General features: G+C 44.9%; 1 protein-coding gene across 3 annotated transcripts in view; it reads left to right on the top strand.

Annotated features, from left to right (window-relative positions):
- The window catches only part of kif26ba (kinesin family member 26Ba), a 64,590-nt gene that overhangs the window by 44,314 nt on the left and 3,637 nt on the right, over nt 1–16,639 (top strand). The window contains exons 8-28 of one of the 3 annotated variants that reach the window (XM_040201284.2): nt 1,000–1,145; nt 1,434–1,559; nt 2,570–2,747; nt 3,263–3,449; nt 5,887–6,058; nt 6,523–6,855; nt 6,947–7,123; nt 7,427–7,553; nt 7,666–7,921; nt 8,018–8,119; nt 8,324–8,451; nt 8,796–8,975; nt 9,139–9,222; nt 9,337–9,452; nt 10,225–10,915; nt 11,030–11,937; nt 12,093–12,325; nt 12,497–12,667; nt 12,775–12,989; nt 14,791–15,056; nt 16,186–16,336. In XM_040201284.2, the coding sequence (XP_040057218.2) occupies nt 1,000–1,145; nt 1,434–1,559; nt 2,570–2,747; nt 3,263–3,449; nt 5,887–6,058; nt 6,523–6,855; nt 6,947–7,123; nt 7,427–7,553; nt 7,666–7,921; nt 8,018–8,119; nt 8,324–8,451; nt 8,796–8,975; nt 9,139–9,222; nt 9,337–9,452; nt 10,225–10,915; nt 11,030–11,937; nt 12,093–12,325; nt 12,497–12,667; nt 12,775–12,989; nt 14,791–15,056; nt 16,186–16,336 (4,947 nt within the window). Of the gene's footprint in view, nt 1–999; nt 1,146–1,433; nt 1,560–2,569; nt 2,748–3,262; nt 3,450–5,886; nt 6,059–6,522; nt 6,856–6,946; nt 7,124–7,426; nt 7,554–7,665; nt 7,922–8,017; nt 8,120–8,323; nt 8,452–8,795; nt 8,976–9,138; nt 9,223–9,336; nt 9,453–10,224; nt 10,916–11,029; nt 11,938–12,092; nt 12,668–12,774; nt 12,990–14,790; nt 15,057–16,185; nt 16,337–16,639 lie in introns of all 3 variants that reach the window. The other 2 variants (XM_078085087.1, XM_078085086.1) reach the window with 2 other exon arrangements.

Raw genomic sequence — 16,639 nt, 5'->3', positions numbered from 1 at the left:
GGAATGTGAGCGAGTGTTGTGTGTGTTTATAAGCAGAAGTGTGCGAGTCGTTGAATTGTTGATATTTCTCTCACACTTTTGCTGTTTGATGAGATCAATGATGGGAATATACATAGACATGGATACACATGCATAAACACACACACACACACACACACACACACACACACACACACACACACACAGCTTCATCCCCTGCAGAAAAGAGTGACGATGTATTAGTCAGTGAAACAGTCAGCTAGCTGACCAGACGGAAACACGTGTACTCACGTTGATGTTTAGGCCAGTGCTCTCTCTCGCTCTCTCTCTCTCTCGTGTACATCCTGAAAGGCAAAAGAGAGAAAAGAGGTGCTTTGTGGTTATGTAGTGGTACGAAACAAGTCGGATTTGTTAAATCAAAAGAATTCAACCTGCAAATTGGTTAAATCAGTAATTGAGTAATTCACCCATTGTTGCTGATACAGCTGATTCTTTAGCATTGATTTAATATCAGTGTGAAGTTTTATCAAGAAGAGTTTTGCATTGTGCTTTAGGGAACAATGCCAAACAAACAATATTCAACATTTTTTCTGACAAATCATGAAATGCATCTTTGTTTTGGCAGGAAGAGACATTCAGGGTGAACAATGTAACATAACAACCGACCCACCGCGTTATCTCTGAACAAATCGGAGCACATTTATTTCTCTCGCCTGCATCACACAAGTCAGGCTTCTGATCTCCTGTTTAAGTGGAAATGTTCGTGTTGGTGCGATTGCCTTTGTTTAGGTGTGTGTTTGATCTCCAACTCCCGACAGTCAGAGCAGGTGTGTGTGTGTGTGTGGGGGGGGGTTCAGGCACTCAAACACACACACACACACACACACACACACACACACACACACACACACACACACGCACACATGCACTAATATAAAGCCCCTTTTTCACTACATGTCTTTTTCATGATGTTCTTTCTTAATTTGACCTTTCCTAACTTTTATGAATCCCCTCTTCCAGGTAAATCCTACACCATGATTGGCCGTGATGACGCTCTCCAGACTCTGGGTATAATCCCCTGTGCCATCTCCTGGTTGTTTAAGCTCATAAATGAGAGAAAAGAGAAAACGGGAGCACGCTTCTCTGTTCGTGTCTCTGCAGTGGAGGTGAGTATTACTGGCGAGACTTCAATTTACCTCATTTCTTGCAGAGAATCACAGGTGCCATCACCGATACAAACATGTGGGACGCTGCAAAGGTTGTGCTGTCATACCAGACAACAGTTACCTAAATGTTAAATATTCAACTCTTGACTTCTCTCTGACAAGGTTATAATAACTCCCTATAAAAATGGTCGGACCACATTTAGTCCAAGTCAATTTGGGCGGATATTTTCTCAGAAAATAAAATACGATGTGATATCGATATTATTCAACTGCTGTGTGTGTGTTCAGGTTTGGGGAAAAGAGGAGAACCTTAAGGACTTGCTGTCTGAAGTGGCCACAGGCAGCTTACAGGACGGACAGGATGGACAGTCACCTGGAGTCTACCTTTTTGAGGACCCTATCTGTGGCATGCAGGTGACCAACAGGCACAAAAACCCACGATACAATGCACACAAACATACAGCAGCTGACGGTAGCACTCTTTCATGCAACGCGTCTGCCATGAGTTAAATCCTGCGAGTGTGTGTATGAACTTTGGACCTCGTCATTAAAATGCTTTACCATTGTTGTTTTTAGCCTCAGGCAGTTCTCTTTTGTTTTAGCTACTCACTTCAGAGCAGCCAAAATTAGAGTTTTACTATGCTATTAGTGTCAAAATAATCCAGGGCATTTTTTTAAAACATCCAGTCCAGAAATAGATGTGTTACTTAAATTCCATCAGAGTAACCCTATTCTAAGAAGAAAAAGACGAGTCAATGACAGACACAAATGGAAAAAATATATTCTTTGATGTATACAAGCTTTTTTCTTGAAATTGATTTTGCTTTAATTGACATGTATTGGTTGCTTACAAACACTTTGATGATTGTGATTCCGACAACAGAAGCCTACTTACAAGGCTCTAAGTCTAAATACCATTATGTAACTGTTGGACGTTTTAAGTTAGTAACTACATAGCGGGCTCAATAAGTAGTCTCAATAGGTGTGTATGTAGACGCCCGACAAAAGCACCTGAGTGACGGGATGAACTCTGTGTGTTGAGCTGCAGTTTTACGTTTATAGGATTATTGGTCTGATACACGAACAACTTTATAGTCTTTAGCTAATCTGACATAATCTCATTGGTAATGAGAATCTGCTTTACCACACAGACCTTCTCTCACTCACACACACACACACACACACACACACACACACACACACACACACACACACACACACACACACACACACATACAAAGCCACCTGCTCTCTTACTCACCTTTGGCTTTATTGTAATCTGTCAATCAATCAGTGTGTCAGTATTATCAGTGTTTTTTGACACTTTGAAGGTAAATCAAACCTCAGCTTGGACTAAATTGTATCTTCGCTCTCCGGTCCTTTTTTAAACTCAAACAACCTCCCTCCTCCCACACGTCTCGCAGCTCCAGAACCAGTCTGAACTGCGCGCTCCGACCCCGGAGAAGGCGGCCTGGTTCCTGGATGCAGCCATCGCAGCTCGTCACAGCAGCCACACCACGGAAGAAGAGCACAGAAACTCACACATGCTGTTTACATTACACATATACCAGTACCGCATGGAAAAGACAGGCAAAGGAGGAAGTAAGTACAATTTGTTCTAAATAGGAAAGTGATAACAAATTATAACATATCATTTTAACATATATTATTTTAAAAAAGTAGTAGTAAAAAATGTCATGGAAAAAAATAAAAAAGGCAGCAGTAAAAATGCAGTTTAGTAGTTAAATATTGCTTCACCACAAAGGAGAGCAAGCAGGGAGTGAGAGTACACCACAAAGATTGACTGAATTTTCTTTTAGTCACTGAGTATAAATAGTGCGTATACCTGTCAAAAAATGTTCTTTCTTCAGTTCGATTCAGTCTCATTACACACGTGTGTATATATCACATATAGAATGGGATATTTGATGATGACATAAATCATGTGGGAACACAACATGCCTTCAGATACATTCTATTTTTTTTACCATTTTATCAAATCATGATGCTACAAAATTCAGAAAAAAACCCCACAAGCTTCTTCTTTTGATATATTGAGGATTACATTCACCGGTTTAAACTTCTTTCTTCCCTTCCCTATTTCCTTACCTTACCAGTGTCAGGAGGTCGCAGTCGCCTCCACCTGCTGGATTTGGGCAGTTGTGATCTCAAAGTCCTTGGAGGAGGAGACGTGAAAAGCAGGGAGAACTCTTTGCCCGGCGCTGCCCCTCTGTGCCTTTCTCTATCGGCCCTCGGCAACGTGATCCTGGCCCTGGTCAACGGCAGCAAGCACATCCCATACAAGTAAGGTGGCGTGTGCACGAGGCGAGGAAATGCGTAAAAAGATGCTTTTATTAAAGTAATAAACACATCTTGGTGGAAACCAACTTGGAGAACGAAGGGTGGGGAGGTCAAATGAAGAGGAAAGCGAGATGTTTGGGTGAGGAGAGGAAGGGAGAGGAGGGATCGCTCAAATTGCTTCAGGATTTGGGGACTTAATGCCATAAACAACAACAGCTGCTGTTACATATTCATCATGTCCATTTAGCTAGTTAGCTGACTAACAATGAGAGCAAAGTAGAGAGAGATAGAGAAGGAGAAATGGAGCAATAACACAGACAGAGATTGTTTCCAGAAAATTAAAACATTAATGGAATAAAACTACCTGCTCTAGTACCGTTTGGTATGCAGCGTACAGTTGATGGACCAAACTGTAAATGTCCTAATTTTACCTTTCCTTACCTCCTTCCCTCTTGCTGTTCTCTTTAAGGGCTTTGCAGCTCTGTGCTTCTTGCTGAGTTAATTAAACCACCAGCTTTTGCATTTACATTGCAAAACAACCTGCTACCTAACACTGAGGCCGCAGGAAAAGCTGTGCTGGGTCTGGTTTGGCGCTGATGACTTAGAGTGTTGTGGGAATGTCAGGAGATTTGGACTGGTTTAGTAAATTAGGTAGTGTTGCTTCCACTCCAGAACCAAGGAAGGTTGTCTCCACAGAATCAAAAGGATGAGCAGAGGTTTTTAAGTCAACGTGGATGTTGACTGCAATCCTGGATAACGTATACCAATTCTAATGATAATCCATCCAGTATTTTGTTTAGAAATAACAAAAGCCAACCTATAATTGATCACCATCATTGGTCACATCATCACAAAACCATGATGTCTCTTCACAATTTCACATTGATGCCTCTCATCGTTGCTGAGATATTTCAGTCTGAGAAATCGTGTCATTCGACCAGCGTTAAAATGCTATTGGGACAGGGTCCCATCCGGTCCTGTTCCAGTGCTGTTGCTAGGTAACCAGTGATTCCATCCCAGTAGATTAGTAGACATTGTCATGTGTATAGCTTTCCAGTCCAGTTAAAAAGGGTAGACGGTTGTCTGTTACCAGGAAATCAAGATTTTGGCTCTGGCCCAGACGTGACTCTAAGCATCTCGGCGTGATGCCCGACAGACAGGGTTTTCCACTTGTGTAGATTTAGAGGCTTTTCTTAATTTCCCTCAACTTAAACCTCTTCATCCCGGCCTGAAGTCTCTAAAGTCACTGCAGAGCCAGTTGGGTTATAATCCAAAATCCTGTTTGACCATTGCATCTTTGTTTTGGCAATTTCTAATATTATCTATATAGGCACATAGACTGCAGCGCACATTAAGAAAGTCTAGATTGCCTAATTTATTGTGGAGAAGTCATATACAGTACCAGTCAAAAGTTTGGACATACTTTCTTATTCAATTGAATGAAAGTTGTGAGTGAACGTGTTTTAATGTGGCTTTTTAATTTGTGCTGCTCAATAGTTCCTCGTAATAATGTTGGGGAATTTAGATGCTGCTTTCATTATTGGCCAAAAGAGCATCATGCTACGTTCTGTCTTCCCTGGTAACAAAAAATAAAAACATAATACATTTAGCACGGTCTGAGAGGTTAGAAGGAAACATCCTCAGCGCTTAAATTAATGGAAATGGATACTTCATGAGTCATGAATTTACCTAGATTAATCTCGGGGACCGTTGATGGAAATAGAGAAAAATCTAGGCGGGGAAGAGACAAGGGTTTGTTGAAGCCTGCAGCCAAAAACCGAGAGAGGAGAAAAGAAAGAGAGCGAGAGGAGAGGGGCACCAACAAGAAAGAGGAGTTCAAGAAAGGAGTGTGTGCATGCATATGTGCAGAATGTACACATACGTGTGTGAGACATGCCTGCAGGCTGTGTTTTTAGAGAAGGGGGACAGCGGCATGAGGTATTGGGCCACAGAGGAGCTCTACTTACCATCAGGCTGCAGGCCTCTGTGCACGCACGCACGCACGCACTCACACTCACACACACACACACACACACACACACACAATGAAGGATTGTGATAGCCCACCCAGGAGAAAGTCGTTTCTTTAACACACAGCCTACTTTTACCCTCCCATCTGCTCGCATAATCTCTCTGGGAAATAGATTATCGCCCAATATTAGGCTACATAATATCCTTTTAAGACAGTGTTAGCTTTAGCCTTGAATAGCAAACTTTCATGTGCTCAAGCAGCTTTGAACAATATTCATAATGAATAATTACCATTAACTTTGCTGTAATGACCTTCATTTATATGCATATGCTAGCCTGTTGTGTCATTATTACATGTCACATTTGTGTGTGGTTGTGTTTTAGAAAATTTACTAGTTTTGTTTGAGTGACTGAATGCAATTCCAAAAGTGCATTAAGAGCTCACATCTCGGCGTATGTCTGTTACTAGGGACAGCAAACTGACCATGTTGCTAAGGGAGTCGCTTGGCAACATGAACTGCCGGACCACCATGATTGCTCACATCTCTGCCTCACCCAGAGATTTCTCAGAAACCCTTTCCACCATCCAGATCGCTTCCCGGGTCCTCCGCATGAAAAAGAAGAAAACTAAAGTCACAGTGGTGAGTTTCAATCAAACCGTATCGCTTCAGCAAATTGGGAGAGAATTTTCCCAAATTTCATGAAACTTTAGATCTTATATAGTTCACGATAAGGTAACAACAGTCAGTACATTCAGCAGGTGCTGCTGTCAACCCCTCTCGGCTTTCACTTTCCGTGCTTACTTACATGGAAAGGGTGAGGAATTAAAAAATATGAATAAAACTGTAGTCAGTAGGTACGTGATAGTGTCCGTCCGTGATAGAAAGTTCTCATCTTCAATCTGTTACTTGGCTAAGCTGCAGGTCCAAGATCCGAGTGGATGTCATCTTTTTCGCTCTGGCCATTCCATCTCTTCCATCTCTCATCTCTCGCTGTCATCTAATTAAAGAGAAAAGAAAAATCGCGCTATCCAAACCAAGATGGGGATTTTTCCCCACTCAACACCAACTCTGCCTCTTGTTTGCTTGTCTCTACTCCCCCTCAGCAATACACTTCCAGCTCCTCTGGAGGAGAGAGCTCCTGCGAGGAGGGTCGCATGCGTCGTCCCACCCATCTGCGACCTTTCCATCACCGCGGTGACACGGACTCGGACCTCCCGTTGCTGCGACTGTCCAGTGACCCCGACGAATATTCCAGCAGCGAGCAGTCATGTGACACGGTGATCTACGTGGGCCCTAACGGGTCCGCGGTGTCCGACAGAGAGCTGACGGACAACGAGGGGCCGCCAGAATTTGTGCCAATTATTCCTGCTTTGCTTCGAGGTAAAATGTCGGAACAGCATCAAAGTCAAAGTCAGGCGGCCGGAGCCCAGAACAAGGTAGTGAAGCTACATTTAGATGTCCTATTTTGTTTAGACACTGAATAATATTTGGATTGAAAGCAACTCTTCATGATTTCTGTTTTGACAGGTTCAGCCTCAGCCAGACGACCAACCCAGTGTCGCCGCTCAGCCTTTGCCTCAACCCTCTCAGTCGCTGCTCGGGCAGCCGTTGGCTCCGGTCCCAGAGGAGAGAGCCGAGTGCCTGAAATGTAACACCTTTGCTGAGCTGCAGGAGAGACTGGACTGCATTGATGGAAGCGAGGAGGTGATTCGAGTTTTCTGTCTTTGTTTTGTTTCTAATCGTTAAAAGAAAAACTAAATATAGCAGGAGAGAAAGAGATGCTGTATTTAAGTTTGACAGGTTTTTTGGCAGGTAAAAAACTGTTCTGTTCCTATTTATTTAGTATTTTTCTGCACTCACAGTATCTGCATAACCTTTTTCTCTCTTTGTGTTTGTAGGGTTATTTGTCTTTTCCTTTTTAATATGCCTTGTGTAACAACATAAGAAGAAGAAGCAATAACTTTACAGGACCCGGATCTATTTTCATACATCCTGTCCTTTTTTCAGGTGGCAAAGTTCCCCTTTGAAGAAATTCCAGCGAGCAAACAAGGTGCCAAACAGGAGTCATGTCCATCTTCGGCTGTCACGACCTCCGCTCCTTCTGCTCCGGTGCCGGATACAGAAACTAAAACAGGTTAATTCATTAATAACAACAATAGGTTTTAATTCTGTAAGTCAGCATCAAGTCAAGCTTCATTTTATAGTGTTTTAAAAAAACAACAACATTGTTCTATCCAAACCCCCAGGCTCTGCATGTGCTGTAGCAGGTTCACTGGAGTTCTCCTCCTCAGCAGCAGCAGCAGCCTCCAGGAGGAGGACCAATGACCAGCAGCTACAGGAGATCAAGGAGGTGGTGGAAGAGGCACAGCTGGCTCAGACAATGATCCACAACTTGGCTCAGAGTTCTAGTTCCACTATAGTTACTAGTACCAGGAGCGTTACGGGAAGCAGCACCATTCCCTCTAACCCGCTACACAGGGCCAAGAGCTCCCTGCAGGACGGGTGAGGACAGCAGGAGTTCTGCAGGATTAATGTTGATTTGTCATTTGGTTGACTATGACTTCAATTGAAAAGATCTTTTATTGTGTCTCTTATAAGCCGCGAGAGTCTGAATGTGGTGAATAACACTGAGGGGAAGGCCCGGCCATTAGGATCTCCACGCCTTGGCATCGCCAGTCTCACCAAAACCTCAGACTTCAGGTAAGGTATACATATGTACTGTATGTGTGGACAATAACGTTGAATGTGGACTTCAGTTTTACTGAAAACGACATTTAGAAGATATGAAAATAAAAAAAAACACAAACAAAAGAATCATTTGAATTGTTACCAAAAGCAGCAACGAATTAGTTGTATGTGGGATAAAAAACGGTCTAAATGTTTGATCCTTGTATTCTTCCCCAGGCCTCCGTGCTCCCCGTCCCAGCGGTGCAAAGTGTACACCCAGAAGTGTGTATTGCCGGCAACACCCCCCTTGTCCTCACACACTCTGGCTCAAGATGGACAGACAACAGAGGCTTTGACCTCAGACAGTATGCTTCTTTCTTTGTGTTTCTGCTTCACAACGGAGTACTGTATCGGTTTTGCTTGGGTCCTAATGTTGTATGTACAGCCCGTTATTGGGATTCCTTACACGGATATCCCTCTGGCCGGTGAGGTTATTGCTGTTTTATGCTAAAAGCCGACAGCACAGTCTTTGTGAAGGTCTTACGGCATTTACAAATATAGCCACATACTGAGTCAAAACGACACTGTCTATCACTAAAATAGTTGGTGGGTCCAAATTGGCATCACAGTGTGAGACCAATTTCCTTCTATCCTGCACTTGCAAAAGAAAACGATTTACGATGCCAAATGTGTGTTTCTGATTCTGCAGACAGTTTGGCTGCAGACAGCGGCCGGTCCTCCACAGGCTCCCTGCTGTCTCGGACTTCTCCGGTGGGCATGAGCCCACAAGTCCGAGAGCCGGCCCAAACTCTGTCGGCCAGCCTGGGATCAGCAGAGACCCTCTGTGACGATGACGTCCCACCGATTCCCTTGGACACACACAAGGATGGTGAGTTAAACCAAAATTTTTACATTGCAGAACGGAGGTTAAGATGCAAAAACAAGGTAATGTGAGTCGAAGAAAAAGAAAGAATTGTGAAGACAATTGTGAAGACAATTAACTCCAGCTGGGAAACAAATACAGTAACCTGGTTGTCATACTCCACTTGCAGCCGCGGGACCAGGAGCTTCTGTAAGAACAGTTGGACCTCCGTCACTTGGGGAGGATGAAGCAGTGTACACTTTAGCTTGTGGAGGTGAGGACGACCTTGATGTTACAGCTCTTATGGAGAGTCAGGGCCTCACCTGTCGTCCAACGAGCATCGCAAGCTTCAAAAGTGACTGTTGCTCCGTCGCTGCCTTTGCTTCAGAGTCTCAAGCCTCCTGCTCCATCAGTACAGCCGAGGATGGAGCTGTGGCAAATAATCGCATGCTTGCAGATCCTGCAACAACCTCGGGGGGTACGGATGTCGCTGCTATGGCAGAGGTTAGTGTGATTGACTTACTTTGCATTTACAATGACTAAGATAATTTGGCATTTGAAAATGTGTCCCAATAAAATCAATCAATCAAATTCTAGGGCTGTCAATATATTTAAAAAAAAAAGATTTTGAAATTCATTAATCTCGATTAAGTTTGTTTTTCTTCTAAAGCCTAAACGTTATAAATTAATGTGTAACCACTTTAGAAAATGTGTAATTTAGAGGCGGCACGGTGGCGTGGTGGTTAGCACTGTCGCCTCACAGCAAGAAGGTCCTGGGTTCGATTCCGCCCAGTGGCCTTTCTGTGTGGAGTCTGCATGTTCTCCCCGTGTCTGCGTGGGTTCTCTCCGGGTTCTCCGGCTTCCTCCCACAGTCCAAAGACATGCTCTGGGGATCAGGTCAATTGGGGACTTTGAATTGCCCGTAGTTGTGTGAATGTGAGTGTGAATGGTTGTGTGTCTCTGTGTTGCCCTGCGATTGGCTGGCGACCAATCCAGGGTGTACCCTGTCTATCGCCCGAAGTTGGCTGGGATGGACTCCAGCCCCCCCGCGACCCTGTGTGCAGGATAAGCGGTCTGACAATGGATGGATGGATGTTTAATAGTTGTTTTTTAACATGAAAGCTAAACACATTTGATCATTGATCATAAATTACTTAATATGACAAAATAATCTTTAGCTGTCATAATTTTAATAGAACCTTAAGAAGATGGCTGTCTTTTTTACTACTTGTCCCGTGCCTGATGTCATACTCAATTTAATTGTGTCCTGTTGTAGGTGGCCATGGCCAAGTTGCGGATAGAAGGAGAAGCCTTTTCCACAGTGACGTCTAACTGCGGTTCACCCATCTCCTCTTGGATGAGTGATCTGAGCATGGGCAGCGAAGCTGAGCAGTCTCTCCACAGCTTCAGTCAGTCCCAGAGCCAGCAAGGGGAGGCCCTGGCTGAACCTGAACCCAGCCAGAACCTTTTGTTCGTATCTGATGGTCTGGGTGGTTATGAGAACGGAGGCAGCCCAAAAAGGGGGACTCTGGAGGGAGAGTTGGTAATGTCAGAAAACGGGAGTAATAAGGCAACTGCAACCAAAGACCGGCTGAGAAAACTGCCTCCATCCATGGCTAAAACGAACATCCAAATTCTGGCCGGACCCAGTAACTTCTCTCCCTTCAAGACCACCATCAGCGTGCACCCATGTGTGGCTGTCAAACCCATGGTCATACAGGAACAAACCATCCTCTCTTCGCCTACCAAGACCAGCTCAACGAAAGACCCAAGCAAATATAATGCACCACTTTTAGCTTCTATTTCCAGTGAGATGAGCTTTGAAGATCCTTGGTTGAAGCGCGTTGTGGAGGAGGGGAGGTGCAGGGAGCGTGTGTGTGAAGTGAGGCCAGAGAAGAGGGACGTGGAGTATTCAAAAAGTCAAGCGATAGCTGCGACCGGAGACCACCACAGCTTCTACAGGGATGGTAAGCGGGGTTGGACTGGGATAATAAATCAGACTGCCATTGGGAACAGACCAAGCATACTAGAACTGCTTTTTAATCAATGTTCTTTGTCATTTGTCATTTTTCCATCACCAGGTGGGGACCATGGCAGCTCTAGTTCAGGTGGTGAGATCGTGTCGTCTCCAGATTCCTTCACGAGGTTGGTGGATGGCTGTGAGATGGTGGCCGTTGTTGCCCAGGGAGAATGTTCGACGAGTATCTACAGCTCGGATATCCACCGCACTGCCAGTCTTCCCCGTGGCTGGCACCGCCTCAACCGCCACGATGGCTTGGACAACGGAAACGAGTACCGCAGTCTCGGTGTCACGACTTCAACTCCCTGCAGTCCTCGAGCCACACTCGACCGCCGGGGATCTGCCGGAAAACTAGGCTTCATCTCCCACAAGAAGGGGGGAATCCCACCTCTGCCGCCGATACGGAAGTCCAGCCTTGACCAGCGGAACAGGGCAGCCAGCCTTCTCCAGCAACCGTGCCACGGGGCGTCCCTCCTGGGCATCGCGGCCGATGACGCACAGATCGCCAGACAGCGAGGCGCCAGTATAGACAGCAGCAGACTCTTCAGCGCCAAATTGGAACAGCTTGCAAACAGGACCAACTCCCTCGGTCGGGTCCACGGCACCCAAAGTGGTTCCCAACACTACGACTGCTTCTCTCTGGAGAGAGGGGGGAGCGTGAGAGGGGGAGAAGTGAAGGGGGACAGCACCATGCCTCGTACCGGGCGCAGCAGCACCCGTGCCGGATCAGGATCTTCTCCCTTTGGAAACATTAGCGGTTTCAGTGGCGGCCCCGGTCCAAGCAGTGCTCCACAGTCACCTGCCAAGACCAGTGGCCAGTCCAAAATATCAGCAGTCAGTAAGCTTCTAATGACCAGTAGTCCCAAGGCCCGGAGTCTGTCTTCATCCAGCACCAAGACCCTGAGCTTCTCCACCAAGTCCTTAAGCCAAGCTTCCAGCCGCAGCTCCAGCCTTCCTCCTAATGGAAAGGTGAGGAGGACATTTTAAAACAGCAATAGAATAAATGACTCATCAGACAAAACTAGATGAACCGCCCAGTTTTTGCTCAATAATGTAATGTAAATAAGTCATCATGGCCTCCATTTCTCCTTACATTCACGTAAGTAATGGGTCTGTTTCCTCAGACCCAGAGCTCAGTTCAAGGACCTCTGCAGCAGCCGGCACCTTCCCCTGGGTCCTGGTCTACCCAATCTTTGAGCCGCAGTCGAGGGGGAAACCTGGCTGCCAAGCTGCCTCTCCGCGCCGTCAACGGTCGAATTTCAGAGCTCCTCCAGGGAAGTGCAGGCTCCCGTTCCAGAGGTCTCGCCCAGGGAGGAGGCACAGATCCAGCAGAGGAAAGAGGAGTTGGAGGGGCAAGGTTAGTCATTTTACATTTCAGGCATTTAGTAGCACATCCCAAACAACTTAAAAAAGGACAATATGAATTGAGTTCATTACATGACAATGAATATGAAGCACAGGCAGTTTTGATGCAGTGGTATAATCTGTTCACTGGTTTAACGATTTCATCCTATTGTCCTGCTCTCAGTGGAGGAGGAACTGTTGCAGGAGGTGGTGGTGATGGTAGTGGAGGTGGTGGTGGAACTGGTCAGGGTGAGGAGAGGACAGCAGTAGTTCAAACACTGCCGTCACCCTACAGCAAGATCACAGCTCCCAGAAAGGCACACCGCTGCAGCAGCGGCCATGCCAGTGACAACAGGCATGATCCCAATTTCACTGAGAAATGTCAACATTTTTGCTGCTCACAATTCAATCTAAAAAAAATTTGTATTTTAACTAACTGCGAACTTATTGTCCCTCCAACAGCAGCGTACTGAGTGGGGAGCTCCCTCCGGCAATGGGGAAGACGGCCTTGTTTTACCACAGTGGAGGCAGCAGTGGCTATGAGAGCATGCTGAGAGACAGCAGCGAGAACACAGGAAGCACCTCCTCCGCCCAGGACTCCCTCAGTGAGCACAGCTCAGCCACCACCTCCTCCAGACGGAGCTCCAAGAGCAGCAAGAAGAGCAGGAGCAACACAGGTCTCAACCAAGCCTGGTTTCTGAAATGACATAGTCACATAATTGGATTATGGATTATCATCGTGGTTAATAAGAAATGGGAAAATACATTTTGGAGGTCAGTTTACCTGTAGTTCATAAAGGGGAAGTTTCAGTGCTTTCTGTTGTAAGTATTCATCTTCTGCCCACATTCAGAGCATATATCTAGACCTTAAAAGCATTTAAAATAATCTTTGCATTTTGAAATCGAAAAATACAAAAAAATTTAAAAGCTTTATTTAAATGTGATTAGGAGACTGAAAAAGGCTTTTAAAACAAAATAAAAACTAAGAAATGAAGGATTAACAGAAACAATAATAAATACATTATGAGGAGAATTCTTTGGTGAAAAGGAATAATAAGAAAGCTCTGAACGTGTTGAGGAAAAGCGTGCAAAGCTGTGTCTGCAGAAGGAGTTAGCAGGTAGGAAAGGTGACCCTGACCACTCATCTGTGAAATAGTAAAGGGAATCTGCTGCTGTGGGCTATAATGAATATAGATATTCACCAGCAGCACACAGAAAGGCTGCTAATGTGCCGGCCAAATTACACTCTACTGGTTAACCACAAGGATGGATATGTGCATAAAATCAGATTGGACAAGGGCAACTCTTCCTGATTAATAATTTAAATTGGAGTAACCATTCCCATACATGACTATGCAGCCTCATCTTCTGCCATTAAGTTTAAAGATTTAAAAAGGATGGATGTCCCACAGACAATGTGGGAAGATGTTACTGCGACCGAAATCTGAATCAAATCTCCTGTGGACTCTCCCTTTGTGTTTGATTTCCATTAGATAGGATTCATTAACTATAAATAAAATATTATTCCATGTCTCTACTTCCTCAGCTTTCATCATCTATTCCTCTCCCTCCCTGCACCTTCTCCCCCCTGCGGACCCGTACTCTTTATCTGTCCTCTTATAATCCGCTCCCTACTACGTGATAAAATACTAATGTCTCTGCTTGACCTTCCTGCGCCACAACGAGACCAAGAGACAGCTGCAACCTTATTAAAATCCCCACTCTCTCCCTCCTCTGCCACTCACTCACTTTATCTCTCCGCTCCTAGTGAATCAGATCACTCTCAGTCCTACACGGCTGCCAATTTCTATGCAAAGCGAGTGTGAATGTGTGCGTTCGTTCAGATGTGGCCATCAGATCAGACAGTGACCTGCAGGTCTTATCTGTGAGCTTTATCAGCAGAGACTAAACTTTTTAACTGATCACACTCCATTATCTGGTCTTCGTTCCCTTTCTGATTTTTCAATCGCTCGTCCTTTGTCCTTTCCTTCTGTCCCTCTTCAGTGGTTGATCAGTGTGTCTTTGATCAACACCCACACGATCTTCTTCCTCAGCTTACACTATGGTGCTTTTATATCTATGCCCTATCTTCCTGTTTTACCCAGTCAGTGACTCACTCTGATGCAAATGGTGAAAGGTGAACAACTAGAGGTTCCCTGTTGAGAGACTGTCTTTATTCTATGGCCTTAGATATCTTAACACTTGCGCAGCTGAAAACATGTTTTTTTTATCTGCATTTCATCCTGAATCTTCCTTTGTGACCTCTAGCCTTGTAATGTTAAATGAAAGACATAGTTAGTTTTCATAGTGACAAATACATTTGACGAAGAGAGCCACTGACAAAATCCACAATTTTCTACATCGCATCACTTGTAGAACCATTTAAGACGAGTAAATAGTAGTGTTAGAATAAGCAATCAATAAACTCTGGCGGTGTGTAACTCTCTCTTTTTGTCCTCATCTTGTTTTTCTTTTCAGGCCTGCAGCGTCGTCGCCTGATCCCCGCACTGACCTTGGACTCTTCCTCTTCTTCACCGTCTCACCGCTCCTCCAAACAGGCCATCACCTCCTCTTCCTCCTCTTCCTCCAGCCCGGGTGCATGCTGGGTAGATGGTCCACTGGGGCCACCGACTCCCTCGAACCTCCGCGGCGCGACCGCAACGACAGAAACCTTTGAGATAAAGGTGTATGAGATAGATGATGTTGAGCGACTGCAGAAGAGGAGAGACAAAGGAGGAAGCAAGGTGAGACGGGGAGGAGGGAAGCAGCCAAAATATTTTGCCAATATGCAGATGAACCTCAGGTTTTTTTCCCCGGCTGCACAGCTACAGGAGCATGTGAGTCCTTGAGAATTACAAATACGGCAGGTACAGATCAGATTATTTTACCCGTGGAGATTGGGGAATTCCAATCTCATTCACATCCAGTGGGGACATTTAGAAGCAATGTATGCTTTTATTGAATGGCTTCACAATTTCACCAATAAAGCCAATAACGCTGATTCTGACTCTGAAAGAAGGAGGAGGAGAGGGCGACAGCGTGGAAGTGGGGTTCAGATAAAGCATTTAGGGGTTAAAGAAAGAGAAAGGGTCTGAGGAGAATGTACTGTTTGGCGGTCGGTTGAAGGAGAATGAAGAATGGACGTGTGGAGAGAATTAAAGAAGGTGGAGAGGCGAAGAGAAAGAGGCCCAGAGGCAGGAGCCATATTGCAGTAGATGTCAAAGAAATACTTTTGGGACACACTAAAAAGCAATATGTGTCCTAGTTGGGTACAGCTGCAAGAGGAAGAAGACGTGAGTTACTGTATAGTAGGAATTAATGTGCAAAGAGACAAAGGATTCTTACAAAAGGAATGAATCAACTTTTGCGTGCGTATTGTGTAAATAGTGAGTTTAGAAAAAAATCTACTGTTTCTATCGGTGTTATTTCATTTGATAAACTAAAGATCGCTTTAATGTAAAACTGATGATTACAAATAAATGCACAGAGCAGGTTTCCATGTTCCCACTCTCAAACCTTTATGTATTCAGGGGAGGGAGCTCTGTGAGCTTTGGCTTCGAGTGTGGGAGATAAAAGCATGAAATATAGATTATTCCTACAGCAGGCCCCAAGAAAGCCACTTAACCGCCGACCGCTGCAGTGAAGCTGCTCAGTGTCCGAAAGCACTCGACTGTGTTCACAGAGAAGGGTCGATGAGGTGTGAACGTATGCATCTGTGTGAGTGTGAATCAGCCTGCTGCTGAAAGACAGCCACATGTGTTTCACAACACAGTCCTCCAGATAAATAAAAGGCCTCTCTGTCCACCCTGTGTGTGTGTGTGTGTGTGTGTGTGTGTGTGTGTGTGTGTGTGTGTGTGTGTGTGTGTGTGTCAGGAGGTGGTGCATGTCAACGCCAAGCTCCGTCTGCTGGAACACCGTCAACAGAGAATCACTGAAGTCAGAGCCAAGTACCAGTGTCTGAAGAAGGAGCTGGAGCAAACCAAACAGCACCTGATGCTGGAGCCGCACAAATGGACCACCGAGTGTAAGTAGAACTGTGACACATCAGGGAGTGTGTGTGTGTGTGTGTGTGTGTGTGTGGTCATGTATTGTACACTAAATGTTCTCACTGGGTTATGAGAGGATTAACTGGATATATTATCCTTATCATAAGTTATCATGGCTTAGGTTTCTTGCCATGTAAGAACGCCCACATATTCAGAGTCTATAGGATCTTCATCCAAAGGCTTTGTTTTTGAATTTCGAAAAGTTATTAAGAAGTATTGTTCACATCCATTCTTTAAATACATGTTGTCTAAAATGAATGCATCTAAAAGTGGAGTGTGTA

Source organism: Gasterosteus aculeatus, chromosome 12, assembly GCF_964276395.1.
Source record: "Gasterosteus aculeatus chromosome 12, fGasAcu3.hap1.1, whole genome shotgun sequence".
Classification (NCBI taxonomy): domain Eukaryota; kingdom Metazoa; phylum Chordata; class Actinopteri; order Perciformes; family Gasterosteidae; genus Gasterosteus; species Gasterosteus aculeatus.
This window is presented reverse-complemented; position numbering and strand designations above follow the sequence as displayed.